The 25,416-nt window shown below is 50.8% G+C and overlaps 9 protein-coding genes across 9 annotated transcripts; 3 read left to right on the top strand and 6 right to left on the bottom strand.

Annotated features, from left to right (window-relative positions):
* Positions 1-170: 170 nt before the first annotated feature.
* PtrM4_013220 (TolA, Membrane protein involved in colicin uptake) lies at positions 171-2,033 on the bottom strand (the record flags this gene model as incomplete). Its single annotated transcript, XM_066103091.1, has 2 exons — positions 171-818; positions 1,284-2,033. The coding sequence occupies 2 exons, from the start codon at positions 2,031-2,033 to the stop codon at positions 171-173; spliced, it is 1,398 nt and encodes a 465-aa protein (XP_065965293.1).
* A 3,127-nt stretch (positions 2,034-5,160) lies between these two features.
* Positions 5,161-6,231, top strand: PtrM4_013210 (Zn-II 2Cys6 regulatory protein; the record flags this gene model as incomplete). The annotated part of the gene is made up of 1 exon (XM_001931249.2): positions 5,161-6,231. The coding sequence occupies one exon, from the start codon at positions 5,161-5,163 to the stop codon at positions 6,229-6,231; it is 1,071 nt and encodes a 356-aa protein (XP_001931284.1).
* Positions 6,232-10,289: 4,058 nt separating this feature from the next.
* PtrM4_013200 (HflC, Membrane protease subunit, stomatin-prohibitin protein) lies at positions 10,290-11,607 on the top strand (the record flags this gene model as incomplete). Its single annotated transcript, XM_066103090.1, has 2 exons — positions 10,290-10,768; positions 10,818-11,607. The coding sequence occupies 2 exons, from the start codon at positions 10,290-10,292 to the stop codon at positions 11,605-11,607; spliced, it is 1,269 nt and encodes a 422-aa protein (XP_065965292.1).
* Positions 11,608-11,826: 219 nt separating this feature from the next.
* PtrM4_013190 (DUF3984 multi-domain protein) lies at positions 11,827-12,795 on the bottom strand (the record flags this gene model as incomplete). Its single annotated transcript, XM_066103089.1, has 1 exon — positions 11,827-12,795. One exon carries the CDS (start codon positions 12,793-12,795, stop codon positions 11,827-11,829), a length of 969 nt encoding a protein of 322 aa, XP_065965291.1.
* Positions 12,796-13,328: 533 nt separating this feature from the next.
* On the bottom strand, positions 13,329-13,936 carry PtrM4_013180 (Herpes-BLLF1 multi-domain protein; the record flags this gene model as incomplete). The annotated part of the gene is made up of 2 exons (XM_001931246.2): positions 13,329-13,826; positions 13,883-13,936. The coding sequence occupies 2 exons, from the start codon at positions 13,934-13,936 to the stop codon at positions 13,329-13,331; spliced, it is 552 nt and encodes a 183-aa protein (XP_001931281.1).
* A 2,133-nt stretch (positions 13,937-16,069) lies between these two features.
* Positions 16,070-18,738, bottom strand: PtrM4_013170 (BRCT domain containing protein; the record flags this gene model as incomplete). The annotated part of the gene is made up of 3 exons (XM_001931245.2): positions 16,070-18,119; positions 18,165-18,604; positions 18,655-18,738. The coding sequence occupies 3 exons, from the start codon at positions 18,736-18,738 to the stop codon at positions 16,070-16,072; spliced, it is 2,574 nt and encodes an 857-aa protein (XP_001931280.2).
* A 477-nt stretch (positions 18,739-19,215) lies between these two features.
* PtrM4_013160 (uncharacterized protein) lies at positions 19,216-21,069 on the bottom strand (the record flags this gene model as incomplete). The annotated part of the gene is made up of 2 exons (XM_066103088.1): positions 19,216-19,563; positions 19,627-21,069. The coding sequence occupies 2 exons, from the start codon at positions 21,067-21,069 to the stop codon at positions 19,216-19,218; spliced, it is 1,791 nt and encodes a 596-aa protein (XP_065965290.1).
* Positions 21,070-21,398: 329 nt separating this feature from the next.
* On the top strand, positions 21,399-22,746 carry PtrM4_013150 (Abhydrolase-6 multi-domain protein; the record flags this gene model as incomplete). Its single annotated transcript, XM_001931244.2, has 2 exons — positions 21,399-21,732; positions 21,779-22,746. 2 exons carry the CDS (start codon positions 21,399-21,401, stop codon positions 22,744-22,746), a joined length of 1,302 nt encoding a protein of 433 aa, XP_001931279.2.
* Positions 22,747-23,270: 524 nt separating this feature from the next.
* Positions 23,271-24,308, bottom strand: PtrM4_013140 (uncharacterized protein; the record flags this gene model as incomplete). The annotated part of the gene is made up of 1 exon (XM_066103087.1): positions 23,271-24,308. The coding sequence occupies one exon, from the start codon at positions 24,306-24,308 to the stop codon at positions 23,271-23,273; it is 1,038 nt and encodes a 345-aa protein (XP_065965289.1).
* Between the last annotated feature and the right edge of the window lie 1,108 nt (positions 24,309-25,416).

Here is a 25,416-nt window from a genome sequence, read left to right as displayed (position 1 = left end):
GTTGCGCATCTGAGGGTAACATGCCCGTGCGCAGCGCGCACGGATTCGCAGCGCGCACGGCGAACACCATCTGCTCAATCTCAAAAATGAGGCTGTACAACGCCACACAATAGCCCAATACTAATAAGAACTTAGTGTTGCAGTAACTAGATGCTTGCGATTAACTTGTACTATCTAAATTTTTGTGGGAGGTTGACGTTGCGGCCACGTGATGTGACTCTGGGTGGTGCAGCAGATGGCTCATCTTGAGTTTGAACACCAGCTTGAGCAGCGCTAGCGCGTTTTTGACGCTTATTACTTGATAAGGTTACTTGTGAGGCTTTACGCTTGCGCTCTTGAGCTTGTTGGATAGTTTTTTTCTGGTGTTGAGCTTCAACTTTGCGCGCGCGTTCAATTGCTTTCTCAGCTCGCTCAAGCTCCTTCGCCTCCTTGAGCCTCTGCCTCTCCACACGCCTCTGCTCGAGCTCAACTTGACGCTGTAGCTGAGCCTCCTTACGCTGCTTCTTGGCCTGTGCTTTTTGGAGTTTCTCCTCCGTCTCATCTCGCTCCCGTACTGCTTCTCTAGCTCGAGCCTCACGCAACTTGCGAGGAGACCAGAGGACAGCGCCACCGTGATACTTCTGGCGCTGTTGAAGGTCAAGAGCTTTGCCCTTCTTCTTATGCTTCTTTTTATGTTGAAGAGCCTCTTCTAAACCGTCTACTTTATGCTTTAAAAGCTCATTCTGAACAGAGAGATGGTGAACGCTTGAGCGTAGCTTTCTTACCTCATACTGATGGCTATCAGTGACAGCAGTTCGAACTAATCGATCAAGCTTTCTCTAGTCATGATCAGAGAGCCCTGATGATGAGCTTCTCTCAGCTTCTGGCGTGCTGGCAAATCTACGGAGGATAACGTTGGCGTCTATCGGCCAGATCCTAGTGGCTTCGAAGGCCTTCAATATGAGACTCTCCGTGAAGGAGGATATCTAGGCGCTCCAGAAGAGTGGGAAAAAGTCCCCTTTCTTGATTGGAGCGAGGCCTTGAGCCTTATGGAGATGGTTAGTGAGCTCGTTGGAGTAGGCCTGAGAGAGTGGCTTGAACAGCACCACATCGAGCGGCTGGAGCGTGTGGGTTGAATGGGGAGGAAGGATTATGAGGAGGATCCTGTGGCGATCGCAGTACTTAATAAACTCCATCGTGAGGTGAGATCCATGTCCATGGCCATCAAGGATAAGCAATCGCCATCTCCCTGATCGCTGCTTTGTATAGCGATCAAACACCTGCTCAAGCTAAGCTAGGCCTACGTCATCGTTTGACCAGCCTGTTGGAGATGATGAGACAAAGACCTCATGCTCTCCTGCCTTAATATCCTCTACCCAACTTAATCGTATAGCTCCTTTCTTAGCTGCGTAGATGAGGGCTGGAGGCAGCGAGCTCCCATCAGCGCAGCAGCAGGCCAGGACTGTCAGAAACTCGCGTGATCCATCCTGGAGAGATGCTCGAACCTCCTTCTTCTCCCACTGACGCCTGCTGAATATCCTCTTGCTTCTGCCTACCAAGCCAATCAAGAAGCCCTTCTCATCCATATTGTATATATCTCGAGCCTCTAGGTGGTATTGGGTGATCTTTCCATGCAGCAGCTCGAAGTAGAGTCTATACTTTGACTCGGAATCAGCCAGGTGGCGCGTACGATCCATGGCGCTGGTCCACTTTGAGATAAGATGGATCTCGTGTCGGTTAATGAAGCGAGTAACCCAGCTCTCGCTGAGCTGCTGATGGGCTACTTCTGATAAGAAATTCCTAATCATCTCCCTTGTAGGGGGTAGGCCTTGCTTGGTAAGCTTAGTGATATACCGTACAAGCTCTAGCTCTTGATGTGGCGTGAGGGATTGTTTGTCGGCTGTATAGTCGGCTCTCGAGCGTGAAATGCCTCGGTGTCTTCGGCTCAACGCACTCCTTGATACGTTGTACTTATCAGCATATTGCTGGTATACAATTTTATCTCCAAGCTCTCGCGATTCGATTTCTGCTAACGCTTTGTCAATAGCTGCCATGCTGATTGAGTTATGACGCGTTGAAGTTTGTAGGTGTTTCAGTGTTTTGGTGTTCGGCGTGCGCGCTGCGCACGGGCACGTTAGATATTGTGCTCAAGTGTCGCAGCGATGTAGTATTTCCAAGGCTGCTGAGAATGGTTCAGTCGGACGACCCATATTTAGAAAATATGTGAGAGCTAGCAAGAAGTGTCTGTGAAGTCTTTAATTAGATATATTCGTATTTCCAACACATAACAAGGAAAGTGTGCCTCCCTCCATGGGCAGCAATAGCCTGTTTGGATGAAGTGCTTAGGATAGCTTGTGGCTTCCCCAAGAGGTTTTTTGATACCTTCTTCTCGCCAAGTCTAAGTCATTGAGCGCTCCCATTCGGCCCTGAAGCGGGCCAGTATCAAACCATAGCGTGACATCAACATCTCTGAAAGCGGCCTAGTCACTTTGAGGATTCACGCTTGTTACTTAGCTCGTATCCTGTACACTTACGCATACTATATGTAACCCATTCCAAGATCTAGATCCAACGCTGCCCGTCCTGAAGTTGAGGGGCCAGACCCGTGTATGTGCATACGTCAAGCACCTTTAGTAGGCCTGAAACCTGCGCCTATAGCCCCCACACCTCAGGCCACGGTGTTATTCCTTCCGCGACGGATTTGCTCGGCTTGCTTTTCCTTTTTCCCTAGTAAGCGAAGGCGGGCGAACTGCAGATCGCGGCATGACTTCCCGAGGGCATTCACGGCACATGTCATTGGGTGACTCTGTATTCACGTGTCGGATATAAGAATTGACTCTTTGCCTAGATCCAGCCATCTCCTGCAACCTGTTTCTATGTGTGAAGAGTGTTCTTGAGGGTGACATCTGTGTCCGTGCCTTAGAGAAAAAGCTTAGGCGTCGCCGATGATTGGGTTCTGGAACCTAGAGTCTAGATGCTATTGCACAGGCTTGATGAATATACCTATGCTGGGCAATATTTTGGGGACAATATTCTGAGTATCATAATGGTTCAGTCGAAATTATCAACGTATCTGGAGCTGGTTTACGCCTTGCGCCTAGAACCTAGATATGCATAATCGATGGTCGCATAGGTTGGGTGCCATCTTTAGACCCAGGACATTGGATTAATCTATCGCAACTTGGCTGCAGAGTGTTACATTTTTTGTTGTGGTTCAACGCCATCATGGCCGGGATAGCGCTAGCGAGCCAGCAGCAGCGGGAGACGACAGGCGGCTATGCGCGCATGACCGCGCCGTTCCTGATCCAGTCTCCTGTATCTACCACATCAACTACGCCCCAGCAATAATGCAATCTCGACCTAAGAGAACCAGCCCCTCTTTTCTAATAGCAATCGAGGCCAATTTCCCTCTCAAATTTTGCGTGGGGGCCTACTTAATAGTTTCGACATGTTGTTGCGTGCTTGTCCGTACCCACACCACAGCCTGCCTGGGTCTCTCATTCCCTTGCCTCGCCCGTGGCTGAGCAGCGATACTACCTGTATCTTGAGGCTGTGATAACCCGTAGCTTATGACGACATGGTCGCACGATACCAGCAGACTCGAGCCCACATACTGCAAGGCGAGCCGTTGTGGAGCGTACAAGGGTTCAGTGGGCAGGGCGTAGTTCGCCTTTTGGGCAGCTGGCCCGCATCATTCCAGGCTTCGGCGTTGGACCTCCTGCACGAGCGGACCAGTCTTATGGGTTGTGCAACAATTGGGGGCACGTTTGAGCTCCTGTGTAGCTCCGCAGCAACGATATTGTACAACTTGTCCTACGCTTCTTCAGCCCTAGGAACTTCCATACGCTGCCTTACATGCCACTGTGTAGCCTACATACACCGGAAAATCTCACTGCCACTACTATAGGGACAGGAATGCTAGGCTTAGCGGCTTTTAACCAGGGGTTTGACAAGCGCTGTTCTTTTTGTGTACCTAGGTAGCAGGACAGAACAAGCTAAGTCAGCACTAGAACCCCACTGAACGTCATGTAAAGCGAGACGGACTGTAGCACGCAGCCAGGGCTGCATGGCTGCAATGAACCCGCATTGCGCTGGACCAATGCCGCTGCATAACGCCAGAGTAGCGTACCGGCGCGCTGGTTCATTTCGTACAACTCTTTTGGAGTGATCTATTCTATGCACCCAGATATCCCATCTTTACCGCAGCCTCAGGTCGCCGAGCCTCATTGCGTCCCGCCTGTGTGGCACGGTACATCGGACATGCTCTCTGCGTTTGGTTCAAGTGGATTATTGAAGCTGAAGAGCCTCTGCAGACATAAGTAAAGATGCGAACATATAACAAAGGTGTGGCTAAGATCGTAAGATTACCCTATACAAGAGAGTCTCTCCGGCCTTATTGCTTGCGTATATGGATGCAGTCGACTGGTCTCGTAGCCTGTCTGAGATACTAGGCCCGATGAAGCATGTAACATGCCCTGTAAGCATTCAGCCCCATCCTACACACCCATTCTCTGTGGCTGCAGTAATCCCTGCCCTAGCGCTCTCAGAAATCAGCTTGACGCCTACTTACCACCCACCTGCGTCCGCGCATGTTCGTCTACTGCACGTCGGGCCTAAACCACGATCCTTTCTGCATCCATCCTAGTCTCAACTAAGATTATTCGTTCTCTTCCACCCCTCTATATAATACACCCCTCTTCTCGGGTGCTTGGGATTCTATCGGACCGTCACACTATTGCACATACACAATGTTTCAAACTTCATCTCATGCTTTTTCTTCTACTCAGCCTCCATCACCGCCAATGGAGAACAACAGTACCGGGCCCGAGATCACTCTGGTAGCTACCGGGCCGAATGGAGAGCAGAAGCCTCGGAAGATGAGAGCATCCTGTGACGCTTGCTCTCGTGCTAAAGTCAGTGACCAATGTTCTCATACGATCACCTACTAATATCAATCACAGGTCAAATGCGACAAAGTAAGACCGACTTGTCATCGATGCGGTAGCATGAGTATATGCTGCAACTACTCGCCTTCAATGAGGTACATCGTTCATTCCATCTTTGGGTCCTTGGGCTCATTCTTTTCACAGACTAGGAAAGCCGCGCAAACACAGAAACCCGGACGGATCTATCAAGCGTGACGTATCACCTGCTGGCTCTTATGGACCCTTAGGAGCAAGAATGGAGATCATCCCACGCACTACATCTTACGCCTACGAAAGCTCTCCAGAGCCAACAGATCCATTCTTCTTTGGACCCAGCACGCCCGAGTACAATTACCAGGACACTTACATGGGAAACGGATTTGACGGGGGTCAGTCGCCCGCATACTCTGAAGGCGCCAGCTCACTTGTTGGTGCTTGGTCGAGTGATGACCACGTAACGTACGGAGGCCAGACAGATTTATTTGCTCCAGTGCCCCAATATCTTCCGCCTCCCACCTCTTTCCACGGACATGTTCGGTCGACCAGTGGACAGAGTCAGCTTGAGATGTTTGCACCAGTAGAGCCCTTACAATCCCCACCAGCCATGAGCCAAAGATATCTTGGTGTTCCAGGCACGGTGCTGGTTCCACAAGAAAAGACAACGCCATGTCAGCCTATGGTGTCTGCACCTTTGCCGACACCACCGCCAGCTCCAACTCATCTTCCAAACCACGACTGCACACAATTAGCCTTCCAAATGCTGAGCAGTGTGCATACTCCATCTTCCACCGGCAACTACCACGGTACATTGGACAGCCTTCCATCTTTGGAATCCGTGCTCTCCACCAACAAGGCCGCCGCAGACAAACTCTATGTATTGCTCAGTTGCCATTGCTCATCGAACCCTCTTTTCTCCACTATGATCAATCTTATCATCATTGAGATTTTAAAATGGTACCAAGCTATCGCAGGAGTCCACCAACAAGGCGAAGGAACATCCCTCGAGACCCAGATGAAGGCCTTCACGTACCCATATGTATCTCCAGGACCCTCTGATCCTGAGTCGGAGAACACATACCGAACAAATTTTGTTCTTTCCGAGCTTCTCAAAATTGAGAAGCTCATCGATAAGTTCTCGGAGCGCTACTGCCAGGCTGCCAACACAGTTGAGACAGGGATTGACAGCGGGGTATACGTCGCCATGGAGGCATCACTCCGCACTCGCGTTCGAGACACTTTCCAAGTTACCATGGCAGTTGCGCCAGAAACCATCAAGCGCCATCTTTCTTCGCGGGTACACAACCTTGTACGTGTCAGTACTGTGTAAATTACTTTACTTTCCCTATTCATAGACCTGTTTCTTGCATAAATATCCTCAGGGACCTTTTCGGTAAAATGTGTTTAGCCCATTCGTTACAAGAGACTCTTTTCGCAGTCATGTTTAGACATGTTTTCCGCATGTCTGCCTATGAATATCGTTGGTAACCGATCTGATGGATACCGTACACACCGGGCGATGCGGCGCTGCAGGGACCCAGGTTCAAGGTATGGGGTCCTTCGCTCAACACGCCACACCATAGGTCCGCTTGTAATACACACTACCACAGACCACGTCCTCGTGCCCTGCGAAATCCTTCAGCTGCCTCGTGGCACTGGCTTACCTTTTATCACCTGTTCTCAACACCAAGTCCTGGCCCCTACCCATACATCATCTCACTCTACCTCCCATGCTCTCCCCTGACTCGTCCTCAGCGTTGCGCCAGACCCAACGTCGGCAGTTACGCCTCGTCAACCCTACGAATCCCTCCCGGCTCGAGCATGATGCAAAGCTTGCTAATTTTTTTTCGACTGAGAAGCTTACATGCATCCTTCGCTTGGAATTGTACACTCCGTTGCCTAAATCGGATCGCCTATGTCGCGGACTAACATTGCCGCTGCACGCTGGGTCCACTTGGCCAGGAAAAAAGGCCACCAAAGGCCCCGGGGTGAGAATTTAACCACATATGACCCCTAGAAGCGAGTTGTTTTTACCCAGCATGTCGGAATCGCTAGGTTGTGAGGCAGACTCGGCGATGTGGTTGATAAGATTGGTGATGGACATGTGCCGGGCGCTTGGAACGAGCGGGTAGGATTTTGGCAGGATTTTTATGGAGATGGAGATCAGTCCAATTAGCTATTGGCTAGCTAGGGGCCTGTGATTGCGTGTTGGGTAATGCACGTGCGGTATATGACGGGTCATCATGATGCCGACTGTGATGGTCGTCCATGCCCTTGCTAGATTTTATCTAAGCCTAAGCCACCTAGCAGTACTTCTCACGACTAGTCTTTCTTTTGGGCCGTTAATCAGCATTACTTCTCCCTCCAGTTCAACACCAGTGCCCTCAGTTTATGCTCCCAAGTCACCTTACAGCAGGATTCTTCGGCCCTTTCCGCCGAACACTCACCCATCACCCGGGGGTCATAAACTACTTGACATACTAGTGTATAAAGGCCACTGTGGTCTTCAGACACGCCTATTAGGTGCTTATCCACACTGTCAAGAATTTTATAACACTAAGGTGCATTGCGGCATCCATACGATGTGCAGGTGGGCAATGCGCCACATGCGCATCCTATACATAGGTGTTTGGTGGCCTTACTAACATATTTACATGCTAGCATGACTTGCGCCAATGGCGGAAGCTGGGAAAGGTGGGAACAACCGAAGCAGAAGGGGCCGCTTCTGTACGCAGGTGGGGATGAGGATTGGACGGGTGGCTGAGACCTGCGCTGAATGTCCGTCAGCCGGCGACTCATCTTACAACGCCTACAATGAGAGACCTCCATGGGAGATGTGATTTTATGTGAGTCATCATGAGGGTTGAGTACGTTTTCCAGGGCTGGCGGTGGAGGTGGGATGAGATGAGATGGGAACCGTTAACAGAAGCTTTTGCGGGCCGATTCGTGATCCGCAGCGGGCACCTGTTCCCGGGCCGATGCAAGCCATGTATCCCACAAACACTCCGCCGCCTAACAACCTTATCAGTTCATGTCCAAGCCCTCGTCTTGGACGCCAGACTTATCTAGTGGTTGGAGAAACACTCAGAATACTGCATCACGAGCCAATGACACTGCACAACTTGTGACGCCCCGTTACTCTTCACCTTAGCCCCCCATCGCCCAACGACACTTCTCTCCACTTCACGGCAGGGATCCCCAAGCACCATATCTCCTCGGCCAGGTTTTGCGCCCAAAACGGCATCGGCATCGCTTATTTTGGAAGGGCGGCAGTGCAGAACCTGCCTCAACCGGCTGGGTCAGGCGCCCCATTTTCTGTACCCATTGGTGGGAATATATTAACTGCACATGTAGGGTGTCTTTGTGCGACGTAGGGAGAGAGCAAAACCAATAGCTGAGTCGGAATTTGGTCTAGAAAGGGCTTGGTAAATAGGCCAGCAGACATGCGAGGAGCATGGGTAAAAGATCAGCGCCTCGGCATTCATAGTAGGAACGATCCTGGTCGGCGACACATAGCAACTTGTTTAGCACATCCACAGAATACCTAAATGATCCTAATTGGCGCCAACATAACTGCCTGCTCAGCTAAATAGAGATTCGTTACGACATAGTGAAGCACGCTGATACGCTGAAATAGCGGATTTAGCATGTGAATGGCATGGCGCCAGTCTCAATGTGGGCCATTTTACGGCCACCATGGTCCACTATGGCTTATGGTGTAAGCGGGAGAGAGATACGCGTCAGAAGGCTCAATTGAGGGCATTGACAATCCGACCGAATGGTGCGCTAGATGAGGTTCGTGTTTGAGGAAAAGAGGGTAAGAAGCTGTACGTTGATGACATGCGATCCCACTGTCAGACGTAGAGGAGATGGGTTATGCAGATCAGGGAATTTGGGACGTCTGACTTGCAGTATCTTTGCAGATCGTTCTCCGTGGAAATTCTCAGGTGTCTTGGAGCTCGGCGACTAGGGTTACTCTCCCTTTTGTACAGATATAGTAGCACGAAGAGCGCCTATCTTTAAGCCAGGTGGCTGTTTGTGTCTGCATGGTACAGGACAGGTTGCAACGGTTTGGGCATTGAATTAGCAAAGGTTGTAAAAACAGTCTAGGGAGGTATGGGTAATGAGTGGGGGTCAAAGTGGTGTTCGCGTAAGGCATCTCGCTGAATCGCGCAAGTGGAGTGATGATCAAGCGGCCCACTAACAAGAGTTTCAAATCCATCTTTAGCATCATCTTGCGAGGGAACCAGATCAGAGTCAGTTGCGCAGAGGAAAGTGGTGTTCACATGAAGTCTGTAATAATCGCCGGTTCAGCCGGACTACTGGGACTACTAGTAGTAGCTTGTGCGTGTATGTGTTACAGTGCACATTGACTAACACTTGCGCTCACGTAATACATGCATTTTTTCATGTTAGTCTCGTGGGATGACCGGAATTTGGGTGGGGAGATGGTCCTTGGGACACATGTTACTCTTGATCAGCTGACTTGATAGAAAGAAGATAGAGGGCAATGGAATACGGGAAACAGACAGAATGGAGTTGCTAACTTTTATCGCGGGCCATGTAGTCATTTGCGGGGGCATGGACACATCCAGAGCATTCTAAGGTGATGATATGGACCTTGGTGGTCTTTGACGGCCGCTTTTCAGTTTAGGTTACTCATCACTTGTCGACTAGTTCAACCCACATGGACACACTCTAACTAATGGGCGTATCTGGCGCCTACAGTAGCTTTTGTAGACTACTAAGGAGCCGAGTATTTCATGTCACCCGGGTTGATACAAGATGATGTGTTGTCGGCAGAGATGTCAACAAGCAAGTCAAGCTGGCTTGATTCTTATCGATTGCAGATCACAGACCATTCTCTGGGACGTGCCACTGTGCACGAGCCTCTATATTGTCTGTGATCTGCAATCGATAAGAATCAAGCCAGCTTGACTTGCTTGTTGACATCTCTGGTTGTCGGGTGAGTTGTGTGATGATAAAGGAGAAGTATATGGAGTAATACAACGAATGTATATGAGAATGAAGACTTGAGCCATACTGTTGGTGGAAGAAGGCCTGTATGTGTACCTCTAGTGATGGTCATGGGCCATGTGCATCTGGGTGACACCAAATACTTGACAGTGTGGGCAAGTACCTAATAAGCCTTCGTACACTAGTATGACCAGTATCTTATGTCACCCGGGTGGGTGCCAACAGCAAAACGGAATCTTGGGCTTGCATTTGCATCCATGAGAAGTTGGAAGGATGTAGGGGGTTGTATGCGAAGAGGAAGTTGTGGCCAGCTTATGTAATGTGACGGTCGGTGATGGCTGTAGATATTCGCCGACAAATCTCCAGAGCTTCGCGTGTCCGTCATCAAGCATCACTTGTCCAAACCCCACAATGGCGTCGCGTACACGGTTAGCAGCCGGCACGGCTTCTACATTACTACGAAGCTCCCGGCCTCTCGCAACCTCAAGGATATCACCATTCGCTGCTGCCTTGACAAGGTCCTCTGCCCGCACTTACAACTCGCAATCCGCCACGGGCCCGGCCAGCGTCTTTTCCTCGCTAGGCCAGCTGAGCTCGCAGTCGGGACCTCCGTCGTACTTTTCGTCACAGAGGCGTCTGCCAACAAACACCGTCATACGATTCGTGCCTCAACAAACAGCGTGGATCGTCGAGCGCATGGGAAAGTTCAATCGGATACTGGAGCCTGGTCTTGCTATATTGATACCCTTCATTGACAGGATAGCATATGTCCGGAGTTTGAAGGAGAATGCCATTGAGATTCCTAGCCAGAGTGCCATTACAGCCGACAATGTCACGCTCGAGCTGGACGGTGTCTTGTACACGAGGGTGTTTGATGCTTACAAGGCAAGGCAAGTAGATGAATTGCACAGGACGCAATTGGTCACTGACACATGGCAGTTATGGTGTAGAAGACGCTGAATACGCCATCTCCCAACTCGCGCAAACCACGATGCGCTCCGAAATCGGCCAACTCTCTCTCGACCATGTTCTCAAAGAGCGTGCCAACTTGAACCAGAATATTACCGCTGCCATCAATGAGGCTGCCCAGGATTGGGGTGTTACTTGCCTGCGGTACGAGATCCGCGACATTCACGCACCCGAGCCCGTCGTGGAGGCCATGCACCGTCAAGTTACTGCCGAGCGGTCGAAGCGTGCCGAAATTCTCGAATCCGAAGGTCAGAGACAGTCGGCCATTAACATCGCGGAAGGAAAAAAGCAGTCTGTAATTTTGGCATCAGAGGCTTTGAGGGCTGAGCAGATCAACATGGCGAGCGGAGAGGCTGAAGCTATCCTGCTCAAGGCCACGGCCACGGCCAACGGAATTGACGCTGTTGCCCGCGCCATCGCTCAAGGCGAAGGTGCTGCCCAGAACGCCATCTCACTCTCAGTTGCTGAAAAGTACGTTGACGCATTTGGAAACCTGGCCAAGGAGGGTACAAGCATTGTGGTTCCTGGAAACGTCGGGGATATCAGCAGCATGATCGCCAGCGCCATGGCAGTATACGGAAATGTGAATGCTTCACAGGCCAAGGCCCAGGCCTCAAAGATGGTTGAAGGTGGCAGGGATACAGAAGCTGGCAGGAAGATTCAAGAGCTACAGAACAAACTCGACGACGCAGAAGGCGGCGCCGGTGGGATACACGATGAGATCAGCAAGGTCATGGACCAGAGGCTGAAGAAGAGGTAGTAGCGGTGATGAGAAATGGTAGGATACGAAGGTTACACGATTGTACATTATACCATGCTGTATGACTAGCACAAACTAGCAAGCGAAGCATTGGGGTTATTGGATAGATAGGGTTATCCAAAAGCGAGCGTATTTGGCGGAGTCTTCTCTCTTGCACTTGGGAACTCCACTTCTCGTACATGATAGGGATTAGCAAAGAGCAATCAACATATCAACAACCTAAGCCAGTCGGCCTACCACTTCTGCAATCAACGTAGCGATTTGCTTTCCATCCTCCCATACCCAATCATGCGTTCCTCTCAAATCTCTCACATTGAGCACTCTCCTCCCCTCTGCCCTCACTTCATCCTCTTCGTCCCCAACCTCCATAACTATACTCCACCCTTCCCTATCCAACGCAACACACATGACATCCCTCTGCGCTCTCTCCACCAACTCATCCTCATAGCTATGACATATTACCAACAGCCTCCCCTCAGGCCACTGCTGCGTGTTGTATTTCCCCGCCACGGGCGAAACCTTGATATAATCTTCCTCGTGCTCGCCAAACGCGCCCTTGACAAAAGTCTTGTAGATTGTGGATATGTGCTCCGGACACGCGGGTGGCGCATGATTCCGCAACATGAGCGGTATGTTGTATATTCCCTCTAGCAGAATCAGGGCTTCGGGGCCTATCGTTGGTGATTGTAAAGCAGGCTCCAGCGTCTCCTTGTCGAGACCAGTGCCGGAAACTAGTTGCATGAGGAGGGTTGCGCCGCACGAATGCCCCACGCCGATCCAACGTCGCATGCCATGTTCGCGCTCGAGGTAGTGGATTCCTGACAATACATCGCGGATGTGTTGGGGGTGGCGGGCGTTGCGCGACGTGTCGTCTGGTGTGCTGGGGTGCGTTGCGTGTGTGGGGTAGGGCGAGAGGCGGTAGTTTAGACTTGCGATGCCTGCGATGTTGGGCACAGCGGCGGCGTGCGAGGTGAAGAGGTGGGTGAGCGTCGTGTCAACCTGGTGCGAGTCTTTGGTCGGGTCGCGCCAGGCACCGCCGTGGATGTAGAGGATCCATAGTGCGGGTGGGGAGGAGTCTGTGTCTTGGGATTGGGCCTCTGGGAGCCAGATATCGAGGGTTTGAAGCGGGGTCGCAGGGGACGTGTACGGGAGGGAGGGCATGTGTTTGGCAGGGATGGTGGCAGACATTGTTAGGGATGAGGGGTTTATGTTGTTTTGTCTTGAGTAATGTTATGCGGGGTTGACGGTAGACGTTTCGTTACGCTAAACTTTGTCAACCTCTCACCTGGGTATCATAAAATACTAGATAGTGTGTAGGCGCGTCTGGCGACTACAGTGGTCTTTGTACACTACTAGTGTGTCAAGTATATTATAACACTCGGCGTGGTCTTCGCATCATGCTACCCTGGAGGGAACGAGCACATGTTTGTTTTCAAATGTTTTGAATTGCTTTTCAATTATGTAGTGTACACAAAAGACACTGATGGAGGCCGACTATTCATCGAGGCCTCCTATAACAAACATTAATCCAAACATAGTCCAACACAAGCCAGTGCCAGGACGCCGGTAGAAAAACCGCAATGTATATGCAGGTTTTCCGATGCAGAGCGCGTAACGCATTGCTGATGCAGGGACCCAAGGTATCTCAAGGACATTATTCTTTAACCAAATCTTCTCATACCCAGAACTGAACCGTGAAAACATTAACAATGAAGAGTGCTTTACAAGAAAGCAGCCATGAGGGCACCGAAGCCGACAATGCTACCAGCGGCAGCCTTGACGTTGGCAGCAGCGCCAGTCGCGGCAGGCTTGCCAGTGCCAGTAGCACCAGATCCTGTGGCGCCCGAGGCACGGCTGCGAGTTGCGCCGTCGGAACCGGTAGCCATAGCGTCGGAGCTGGTGGGCGAGGCGACGAGCTGGACGGTGGTGCTGTTGTTTGCGCTGACGGTGACAGTGCGGGTCGAGTTGACCATGGAGCCAGTGCCGGTACCAGCGAGGGTAAGAGTGTGGACACCGGGGCCAACGGCGGGGATGTCGGCCGGCGCTGGCTGAGCAGTGACGACAGCAGGCTGAGATGTGACAACGGCGGGCTGGGTGCCGACGTTGGTGGCAGCGGCAGGCATGCCAGTTACGACACCGAGAGAGTTGGTCATGGCGAGGTAGCTAGTCTGAGGAGCCGGGTCGACAGAAGGGCCAACTGACGAGGTACCGGTGATGCTCTGATGTATTGTTAGTCGACCGTTTCCATAGAGTATGCGCTGAAAAAAGAACGTACCTGGGCCGACGCGACGGCGAGAGTGAGAGCGGAGACGTAGACTGAAGCGCGCATCTTGATAGTTGTGTTGTTGAGAATTTGTTTTGGTGTGGTGTTGTTTAGGTATTAGGGATTGCGGTTTCTCTGAAACGATAGACTTTGACGATACTAAGTCAAGTAGTACTAGTTATTAGGTTCGAGTAGCGATTGAGTGATGCGTGATGAAGAAGGTCACAGTCAGCGCGACGCTCCCTCCTTTTATTGCCATTTTCCTATTCCACCCCCAGCCCGGGCAAACAAGCATCGGAGCTAATCCTGGCCCTGCACCAGCCCGTCGCCACTTGACCCGGCAACCACCCAGCCCCATACTAGGCCTGAACAGGCGGGCAGCAGCCGGCCTGACCTGTGCTTAGCCGCTCTCGCGCCCAATTATAGCCCTCAGGAGTGGCGACGACGTCTCCATGTCGTGATGTGAGCCGAGATTTTGTTTTATCGAATCCATCCAAAAAAAATCCGTTTCGTGGCCCTGGAGAAAGCGACACACGTTACTGTCAGTCACTGTTGACAGCTGCCAGCGAAGAGGTTGAACCGTGGTTGTGCTGTTCAGACTACTGTGCGTCCCAGCCATTCCCCAGGTTTCAGCCTCAGCCTCGCCAGTGCCAGTACCACAACATCGTAGCTGTGCCAATAGGAACAAGACATGTTGGCGTCATTGTCAACATCCCAGCCACTCTGTCTGCCGTGCGCTTGGCAAAACCTCCATTTGATATCGTTCTTGCTTCCTTTTGTTTCGTGCGCCGTCAAACGTCAAACGGCCGTCAATCGTCACCTGCTGCAGTCCCCAACCACACCAAGCAGACCCTCCACAAGCCTCATAATCGATACCGGAGCGCAACCTTAATGCCCCAGCGTTAAGGCTACCTTGGGCTAGTCTGCAATATCGTCCATCTGTTGTACTGCGAGGGCAGCTGCTAATTACGTGTCCAATGGAGTTAGTCTCCTAAAATTAGGTTTTCGTCGGCGTCATCTCGTATCGAGAAGATCCGTTGCACTTTTGTGCATGCCGCGATGCCACCTCAAGCTCTAGAACGGAAACGGGGCCGCTGCTGGTTGGTCTTGGCCGTCCGGGGAGGTGTGGTGAAGCGAGATGGTATTTCGAGGTGATGCATCACCAACTCAGGTCCTCACAATGTTTACATGTCATGTTATCCAGATGATTATTACCCTAGTATCCATGTTTGATTGACTCATTCAAGTCACCAAGCACTGTTTTTGTCCCTCTTCAAACATTTTTAAGACTCATGTATTCTGATAACAAGGTGACCTCTCGAGCCGTTTTCCAATGAGCACGGACTTTCGTAATAGCCGGTCGAAATTGCTCGTAGGCGTTGTTGAGCAAAACAAGCCTGGTTTTCCCGCTCGCAAGGCGTGCCTAGCGAAAATAAGGGATGACCTGGCTGATGGGACCCTAACATCAGCATCTCTCAACATCAGGTCGCACTGCCGTCGGGACATTACCAACGCTCAGCAAGATGCAGGGCGCTGTACCCGCTCGATAATTCTTTGTCGTGGACATCCAGGCTCCCATGGTATTTAATCTTAGCACACGCCATTTCAGGTAGCATCAGCCACACACATCACACCACTCCCTATCCGTGCGACTTTACCGTCTCCATTTGCATCCCAATTATAGAATGCAGTGACAATCGAGGATGGGGAAAAGATCAGAGGCCCGCCGTCTACCTGCCTCACACTGCCGTGCGTCTGTCAATCTGAAACCAATAGTTTCTTCTCCGCAAACCGACCGACGCCAAAAGACAACACCGTCTTCGACAACAAAACAGTCATCTTTTGCATGCTCTGAAACAAACTTCACGACTCATTGCGTTTCAAGCCTCTGGACTGCAAGCTCATATGTGGTCATGTATTACAAGTGACATGTACGTGCTTCTGCCTACAGCCGACCAAGACTCGCTCTTCTTGGTGTAAAAGTATCTGGATACCTTCCGGGTACACCGAAATTTAGTCCCTGTTCTTCTACGGCCCCAGCAGTTCTAACCCCCCAATTTTCCCTCTTCCATCGTAGAGGCGGCTCCAACAGACACATCGTCACCCATACGCTTCATGGTTGGGTACTTCCCAAACCCTGTGCCTACGCCTGTACGCCTATCGCCCAATGCCAATCGTCAACCATTAAGTAATACACAATCATTTCTTCGCAGCATTGACAAGTTCTTCGGTGAGCTCCCATTGCGGATCCCAATGTACATATTGCGCCATGGCGACATTCAGCAACCACTCGGTCTTTACAATGCGCGGAATCATGTCGTGCTTCTGGGCTAGCTCACGGAACTTGGTCCAATTGCTGAACTCCTTCTTGTCGGCATCAGATATGAGATACAGGATATCCCCTTCATCTTCGACTTGGTTTTGGCTAACCTCCTTGTCAGAGGTGTTTAATATGCGCTTGGATGCAGAAACAGTCATTCCGCGACCCTTCCATAGCGTGCACTTTCCGCCGTTGACTTGTATGATTTCCTTGTACGTTTCGAAGCCACCAGCTACCTTCTCAGTGCAGAAAATGGTCCAGTCCTTCAGAAGGCGGTGCTTATTCTGCTTCGCACGCTCGACGGCTTCTGATAACCGGAATTTGTTGGCCTTTTCAAAGTCTTTAGCCTGGAGCAGATGGTTCTCCGCCGGTGGAAGCTTGTTGTTCTTGAGCGCATAATCGAGATAACTCGTCGAGACCAGCGTAGGCGCACAAGCCATTGCCGCAATAAACTTCTTCGTCCGAACTGGCTGTGGTGCACAGACCAAATCTACTTTCTTGAAATCGTCTGTGATGAATAGGCCAAGCTCTCGGAGGCGCGCTTTGTCCTTTGACTCCTTCTCAGGGTTGTTGGTCCATCGTTCGTCCTTGGAGATCAACATGCGGAACTTGATAGGCGTGAGCTTGTCCTTCTTGGCGCGCTTGTTCTTCGCAGGAAGCTCCGTCATCTCATCCTCAGTCTCGTCGTCCTCGTCGACTTCGTCAAACGAGCGTTTGCTTGAAACGGACTCACGACCACCCTTGGGTTCCTTCAACCGATCGTCGACTTCATCTTCTGTTCGTCGGCGCCCGCCATGTATGACACCCCCTCTGCGCTTCATCTCTTTCTCAAACTGGGCGATGTCTGGTGCGGAATCGTGGAGCTTTGACAGTGCCCGGTCCTTTGCCCCGCGACTACCTGGTGTGTCGTTCTCTTTGCCATCGGTACGTCGAGGTGGTAATGGTGTCTGTACATCGCCTACCCCCCCTGATTTCCCACGCTTGGCCTTCTCAGCGGCAGGTGCTTCACTTGTCCTTGGCGCTACACTCGATCCATGAACATTTGCAGATGCTGCCTTGATTGCTTTTGCGGGCTTTGATTGTGCTTGCTTGGGGTAGAAGATCTTCTCGGTAGCGTCGCGGTCAATCTCGGTCTGACCCAGAATCTCTCCTAGGTTGGTCCGCGATGGGAAGTATGTATACCGGTTGTCTGTGAGTGGCATCTCCTTACATTTGGCGTAAGAATCTTCAAGCCACAGGTGGTTGACGATGTTCACACCCCATTCTACGGCAGCTTCGCACTTCTCGCTGTTCTTGTGTGCCGCGATGAGGTGTGTGTTTTCCTGCTTGAATGTCTTTGTGAATTCTGCGCCCGAAGCCTTGATCAAATTCTCCAGGTATACCCTTGCTTCGCCCGTATAGCTGGAAATGCTGATTTTGTATTTGTTGAAATCAGGAATGCCGTGGCGTGGTCGCGGGTAATGCATCATCCGGTGCATTGGATTTGTCCAGATACCGTGTGTGATTAGGTAGTATAACCAGCCCAAATTGCCAACGTCTTTCTGCAATTGCGAAGCCTTGATATAGTCGGAGCCTTCTCGATAGTTGCAAATGTACATGTCAACCTCGTCAATATTCGAAGAGACACTGCCACCTCCAGCCTGGATCATGTCCGTGATTATTCCCCTAAGCTTGCTGCTGATATTCAGGTCTTCGCCGAGCTTGACACTCTTCCCCTCGAAAGCCTTGATCGCGCGAGGAGCTTCCAGGTGAGGTGGCGGTGGTACAGGATCGGCATGGGGGTCAGGAGTCGTCGCATCTCTGATTTGTTGGCTTGTTCGTGTGGGTGGGATCGCGCCTGCTTCGTCGGCGGCAGCCAGGATTTCGGGGTTGGGCAACTTGTAGGGGCGCTCTGATATCCTACGGCCGACCTTGAGGCAGTCATCAAACCTGCGAAGGTTAGTTTTGCCATGGCTCATGCAGGGTGGAACTTACCAATGCGGCAATACAATCGCAAGCTGGAGGCGTTTACTAATGGCGAGCTGACATCGCGGTTCGCCCACGTCCAGCGCGATAAGATGTGTCACACATTTGGACAGACTTGGTGAAACCTGCCCACCCAATGCCAGCACGCCGCCTTCGATTGCTTCTTTGTCTCCGCTGGGGATATCTCCACAGCATATAACAACATCGTTCATGTATAGCGCGGGGTCCGGGCTGTATGTTCTTGGATTCTTGGTCTTCCCGAATTGTATCGACGCGTCAATCCATGTTGGCTTGACGACATGTATCATGAGATCAAGGGCGCGGTGGTAGTCAGGAAAGTCGGCCGTCTCAGAGATGATGTAATTGATGTCTTGGAGGTTCTCAATTCGGCCTTTGGGCGCATTGAAGGGAATGATAGTACCGCGCGCATTGGATATGGCGTGTTCAATCTATGCAACGCGTCAGTAATATGTCTATCGCGTTTGGACGTGTTGCGCACCTCGCGTAAATCATCTTCAGAGAGACCATTTGGATATATTGTGAAACTCAAATCTACAAAAAGTCCTTGGGAACCATCTAGCATTGTAGTGTCCTCCATGTTGTAATGGAGCGTGCTATGTTGTGGTGTTGACGGGGTTGCCGATATTATCTCAACTGCAAGGCGCGATGCCCTGCGTCAGCGGACAAGCACGAACGCGACAATGTCCACGTGATAGCCCGCCAAAGCACTTCAACCCTATGTATGTAATTCCGTCATATCGCTCCAACACGTGCAGATGCTCTCGCTTTTGCAGTGACAGGCTGCAATATCGCCCTCACTCCAGCCGGGTACATTGAACCTCGAGCGAGCACTCTGCTTCCATGAAACTGTGGGTGCGAGGGGAGAAAAGAAGCCGTAAGTTAACTTACCATGTCCGTGCGCGTTTTGGCCATGTTCGAGTTTTGGCCACCCCAACAACATGAAGATACCAGAAAAATGAGGCTGTATCACCAGCAACAATAGCTATTAATGCGAAATCTTGTGGAGTTGTAGTAATTATATCATTGCGATTAACTTGTGCTACTTGTATTTACTTGGTAGCTTAGTTTTGCGGCCAAGGCGGGTGGTACGCGCTGGGGCGGCTGATGCAGCCTCCTCAGCTTGAACATGAGATGGAACAACAACGGCACGTTTCTGACGCTTTCTAGGTAGCTTAGAGGCTTGTGAGGCCTTGCGCTTACCCTTTTGGGACAGTTGTATAGCTTTTTCAGCGTCGCGAGTTGCTTTCTGGCGCTCCTTTTCAGCCTCCTTAGCGGCTCTCTCCTTCTCCCTCACTTCCTTGAGCCTCTCTTTCTCAACACGCTTCTCCTGAGCTTGATGAAGCCTGTACAACCGAGCTTGCTCCTTCATCTGAGATCTCTCAGCTTTCTGAAGTTGTTCCTGTTGTTTTTGTTGTTGTCGAACTGCTTCATCGTCCCGAGCCCGATGGACCTTACGAGGAGACCAAAGAAGAGCACCACCATAATACTCATGGTTGTTGTTGACGTTTAGAGTATAGCTCTTCTTCCTATGTCTCTTTTTCACCAAAAGAGCCTCCTTGAGGTCCCTGTTTTCACTGCTTAGGATACTAAGTTGAGCTGAGATATGGTGGAGACTTCGGTAAATCTTCTTTGTATCCTTTGCGTCCTTATCTCGCACTTGACGAGATATAAGAGTCTTGATTTTAAGCCAGTCTTCTGCACTAAGCACAGAAGTTGAGCTTTCATCTGAGCTTGATGCCTCTTTGCGGAATCTTCGGAGTATAACCTCAGCGTTAGGTGGGTGTATCCCAGTTGCTTCAAACGACTTCATGATAGTTTGAGGTTTAAAAGCAGCAGCCCAGGCACTCCAAAAGAGAGGAAAGAAGTCTCCTTTCGTTACTGGGATAAGCCCCTGGCTTCTATAAAGGTGGGATGAAAGCTCAGTTGAGTAGGCAGTCGAGAGAGGCTTGAACATCCCAACATCAAGCGGCTGAAGCGTATGGGTTGCATGAGGAGGAAACACGAGTAACAGGATCTTGTGGTCATTGCAGTAGTTGATAAAATCCATAGTTACGTGGGATCTATGGCCGTCAAGGAGTAGTAATCGGTATCCTGAGCGAGCTTTCCATCTAGTCTCTCTCTCAAAAACCTCCTTAAGCCAGGCAAGTCCTATATCGTTGTTTGTCCAGCCAGAAGGGGATGAGCCGATGAAGACTTGGTGCTTTTCTTTGTTGATTGCGTCCGTCCAGCTCGATTGTAGGGCTCCAGCAGCTGACTGGAAGATGAGCGCTGGCGATAGAGCTGTACCATCCGAACAGATACAGGCTAGCACCGTCACCCACTCTCTAGAGCCATCCTGAACAGCAGCTGTAATCCCTTTTCGATCGTATATCCTCTTGTCGAAGACCCTTTTCGATCTCCCAGTTACCCCAATCATGAAGCCCTTTTCATCTATATTGAAGATGTGGGAGGGCTCTACATTGTACTCCTTCATCTTACTGTGTAACAGCTCGAAGTATAAGCTGTACTTAGCTCCTGAATCAGCCTTGTGGCGATTGCGGTCCATCCCGGTCTGCCAGCGTGAGATGAGATGGGTTGGGTTTCTGTTAATGAAGCGAGTAACCCAGCTTTCTGAAACCTCCCTACCAGCCAAAGACGACGCAAGGGAGCGTATTATTGCTCGTGTAGGGGGCGTACGTCGCTCAGTAAGCGTCGTAATATGCTTTAACAGTTCGGTTTCTTGGTGTGGGTGAAGGATTCTATGGGCGAGCGTATGCGGCTGGTTTTGGCCTTGGTGTCTTCGAGCTAGCGTACGGCGACCTACACCATGTCTTTTTGCGACTTCTGAGTACGAGAATGGTGCACCTGATGCGCGCGATTCGATTTCTTCAATCGCTTTTTGAATCGGATCCATGGTGGTGGAGTTATGACGTGTTCTGTATAGGTGATTGTTGTGTTGGGGTGGCCAAAACGCGAACGTGGCCAAAACGCGCACGGACATGGGTAACGTTGGTGAGATGGACCTCGGCTTCCTCCCCAGATTGTGCCGGCAACTCGTCACGACACCTTGCGCATCAAACACCATATCTCACTGTTGACCCCCTTCTGTTTCCATTTCCCTTGTGACGTACTTTTACTGCAGTCTAACTTGGATACCTTCTTATTTCCTGTTAGCATCGTGTTATTGCCTTTACAGATCGAACCAGGCTCCGATTCCATCCAGATTCGGTATCATCGTCAACCATGTCGTCAAATCTCTTCCGGATAGATGAACACAAGATAGAAGCTTCGCATATCCGCAGTTTTCCGCGGGCGACTGCGACGCAGCAAGAGGAAGTACTGCATCTAGCTGTGAAGCAATACACACCACTCAACAACACGAGCCCCAAACCTGGAGACATTACCATCATTGCAGCACACGCGAACGCATTCCCGAAGGAGTTATATGAACCACTGTGGGATGAGCTATTGCAGAAATGCAAACAGTACGGCTTCGGAATTCGTGGTATATGGATAGCAGATGTCGCGCACCAGGGCTGGAGTGGTGTTCTGAATGAAGACAAATTGGGCAATGACCGTACGCGCATTCCTTCAAGTACCCTATCATATACTAACTAGAAAAGCGGCATGGCTTGATCATAGTAGAGACCTTCTCAACATGGTGAACATCTTCCGCGCCCAAATGCCGCGTCCGATTGTTGGCGTAGGCCACAGCATGGGAGGCTGCCAACTCGCCAACCTTGCACTCCTCCACCCTCGCCTTTTTGAGACCCTTGTTCTTGTAGACCCTGTCATTCAAGGCAGGGTCTCGCTGAAGGGCAACGTCGGACCAGCTGCTGCATCATCAAGGCGTCGAGAGTGCTGGCCCTCGCGGGAAGATGCTAAGCAGAGCTTTTTGAAGAGCAAGTTCTACCAGGCGTGGGACACGCGGGTACTAGATCGCTGGGTGCAACATGGATTAAGAGATGTGCCTACCAAGTTGTTTCCAGATGCGAAGAAGCCCGAGGTCACGTTGACAACCACCAAGCATCAGGAGGTCTTGACTTTCTTGCGACCAAACTTTGCTGCGAGGCCAGGAGACAAGGAAATGTCGTCCGCAGAAGCCACTTTGAGCAATCCAAAGCTTAACAGAAGGACCCATGCAGATCTGACACCTGACGTTGAACCGCAAACTCCCTTCTATCGAGGCGAAGCCACTCTCGTCTTCAGCCAGCTGCCCGCTATCCGCCCTTCAGTATTCTACGTCTTCGGTCAACTTTCTTCCCTCACAAACGATGCCATTATCGAAGAGAAGCTGAGTTTAACCGGATCTGGTGTTAATGGTAGCGGCGGACGCGCGGAGGGCCGCGTGGATTGTGTAACTGTGCAGGGTGCAGGGCACTTGATACCCATGGAGAAGGTGGTAGAGACTGCAGAGCATGCTGGCAAATGGATTGGCAAGGAAATGAAGCGCTACCGGGATTGGGAGCGCAAGACTGAGGAGGAGTGGGATGGAAAGCAGGGGCCGGCGAGGGCTATGCTACCCGACCGGTTCGTTGAGGAGCTGAATGCGTTCCTCCAACCTAGGGAGAAGAAGACATCGAAGCTGTAGACGTGTTAAAAGTCGCGGCTAGATAGTGCGATATGCGACGTGTCTAATTCTTTGCACGACTGTAAATCTCACAAGTCACGATTAGGGAGAGTCTTTGAGATGGATTGTTTAAAATAGATTGTATGCTACTTGATGCTTAACCTAAGAGAGTGCTAGCTGGCGCAGAAAGCCACCTACCTAGCTAATCCAGCTCTCCTTGTGTTCCTGTGGCGTATTCCAATACCCTGAAAGAGCTGAATGCTTCTCTCAATGCTGTAAATAAGTGTAGAGGGACAGCCCAACTGTTGGACAAATAGTGTGGTGATGATTAGGGCCTTCAACTATCCAACCAACGCTCATAATCTGTAAAGCAGTAGAGAGAATAAGGTGCAGTATAGCGATAATACTAATACATATTGTATTATTAGGCATGGGAATTTAGGTACATCAGGGTACAATAGTTGGGTTATGTGTAATTTGAGTGCTGGCCTGTTATAATTATCGAGTTATCCCCATTATAAAATATTACACTACTCAAACTACATCTATTCATCCTTATTTTCCCCCCTCTCCGGATAGTACCCACCTGCAAACTCTAAGCTCGCGCCCTCCCACCGTTCCGTCTTAACCTCCTTCCACGCACTCCAAGGCCACCACCCATCTCTCTCGGATATCCTCACTTCAATCATAGCAATGAAACTCTCAATCGCAAAGTTTGCCCGATGTCCATTAGGGAACGGAGCCGCGAGACCGAACCACCCATGTTCCTTTGGCGCATGCGCCTTGAGCTCCAACTTGTAGCTGTAATTCGATACGGAGATAGAAAAGCTGCGAGACTCCCAGTCGTTTGCAACGTTCATGAAAGGGCTGGCGAGGTTGAGATATGATATGGAGAAAGGGGGAATGAAGTCGAGGTCTAGAGCTGGGGAGCGGTAGCCGACTAAGTATGCGGTGTTGTACATTATTTTGCCGCCTGCGAGACTTATACCACGCTTCTCTTTGTTGTCCCAGGCTTGCACCCACATATGTGCATCGGGGAAGCTATTTGCCCAGTTCTTTTCTTGGTGGATGGTCGCGCGATTCTGTCTATCTACTGCAGGAAAGGCGTCGCCGAGAGCGGGTATATTGAGGGTGAAAGTGGCGGGTGAACACAGCGAGTGTACGTGCCAGTGTAGCGGTAATGGAAGGTTGATGAACCAGCCCTCCGGTGTGCTCTTGTCTTGTCGCCATGTCGTGGTGTCTTCACTTTGTGTTTCTAGTTTCCAGCTTCCATCCTCGGCCTCCAGTTTGTAGCTTGTGAGTCCGTTGCTTGTGGTCCTCATGTACCCCATACCCGGAACTCTGAGCTCGAACGCCTTGCTCTTCACATCTGTAGTTACGTGCTCGATGTTATCGACAAAGTGCTCGCGTTGGAATATTGAGTCGCCAGAAGCAGGGTAGTAGGTAAAAGAGACCATGTGCGGACGTGAGGTTGCTTTTGGGACGGAGCAGATGATGAGAGCGATATGGGCCCCAGATGCGAGGTCGAATTTCGAGTACCAGCCCTCGAACTGGGAGGAAGGATGGGGTGCGTAGTGTTCCATGTCGCTGCTGTAGTGAGGCTACTGTTTGTGGTTGTGTAGATACGGTCTAGGCGTCGTTTGTTATGTTTCTGAGCGTGATGTCAAGCGTTCGCGGTCGATTGGTTTGCGGTCGCTTGGTTCGCCTGCAACTCATGACGTAGGTGGGTAAATACGCTTCGAGTCCAAAACCACAGTTGATGGCGTCACCGTGGCCTGCTCAAGTGCGGAGTATAGTGCCATTGTACAGATGCCTAGTAGTACATTTGAGTGAAGTAGCAGACTTACAGGTTGAAGCTATCGTATCAGCGAGGCATTCACTGTACTCTAACCACACGTTTTAAACCCCAACAGCGTGTTGAAGGCCATGAGACTTCATGACGGGCTGAACTCTTTGTATTCCAATCGTGGGTGTAGTTGCCCCGCGGCTGTACTTCCACGAGTATCACAACTTCAGGCGCTGACTGACAAGCACTTCACATGTTCTCTTCCATGAGTATACTGGTGTTATGGTCGAGACAGGCTCGAGTATTTGTTCAATAGTCCTGCGCCTCTATCAGCATAACCACAGGCTATCTCATCATTTGGGGAGCGCAGGGCTATCTCGCAAGCTCTCTTCAGTGCAAATTTGCGCAAGCTCCAACCTGGCAACCCAAACTCGGATACTTAACACGAATTCATGTTCTTCTGTAGCTTCTTCCTCAAGCAACTGGCATGCCAGAAGTCTCAATGAAAAAGGTCGCGTCAGTCTCAAGTAGTGCGATAGAGACGACACTGTGCCGATGAGTATGAGCAAGCCCAGGGACTCATCAGCTAGTTTCAAAAATCGATTTAATCGGAAACCTCCGTGGAGGAATTTAAGCGATTAAACTTAAAAGAACAGATACTACACTTGATCTAAGCCAAAAGGCAAAGAGAGCTGGGGAAAAGAAGAGAGGACGGAGGAAGAGGGGATTATATGGACGAAGGGGAGGGCCTGTGCTGACGCTACTTTAGCGTCCACGTGACGACTGCCTAGCGGTAGAACGCCGGCGAAGGCTTCGGACTGCCGGAGTACAGCCGGAGTACAGCCGGAGTACAGCCGGAGTACTACCGGCTGCCTTCGCTACGTCTATTGGGTGGGTACGCATGC

Source organism: Pyrenophora tritici-repentis, chromosome 1, assembly GCF_003171515.1.
Source record: "Pyrenophora tritici-repentis strain M4 chromosome 1, whole genome shotgun sequence".
Classification (NCBI taxonomy): domain Eukaryota; kingdom Fungi; phylum Ascomycota; class Dothideomycetes; order Pleosporales; family Pleosporaceae; genus Pyrenophora; species Pyrenophora tritici-repentis.
The sequence above is the reverse complement of the archived record's forward strand: the minus strand, read 5'-3'. Positions and strand labels throughout refer to the sequence as shown.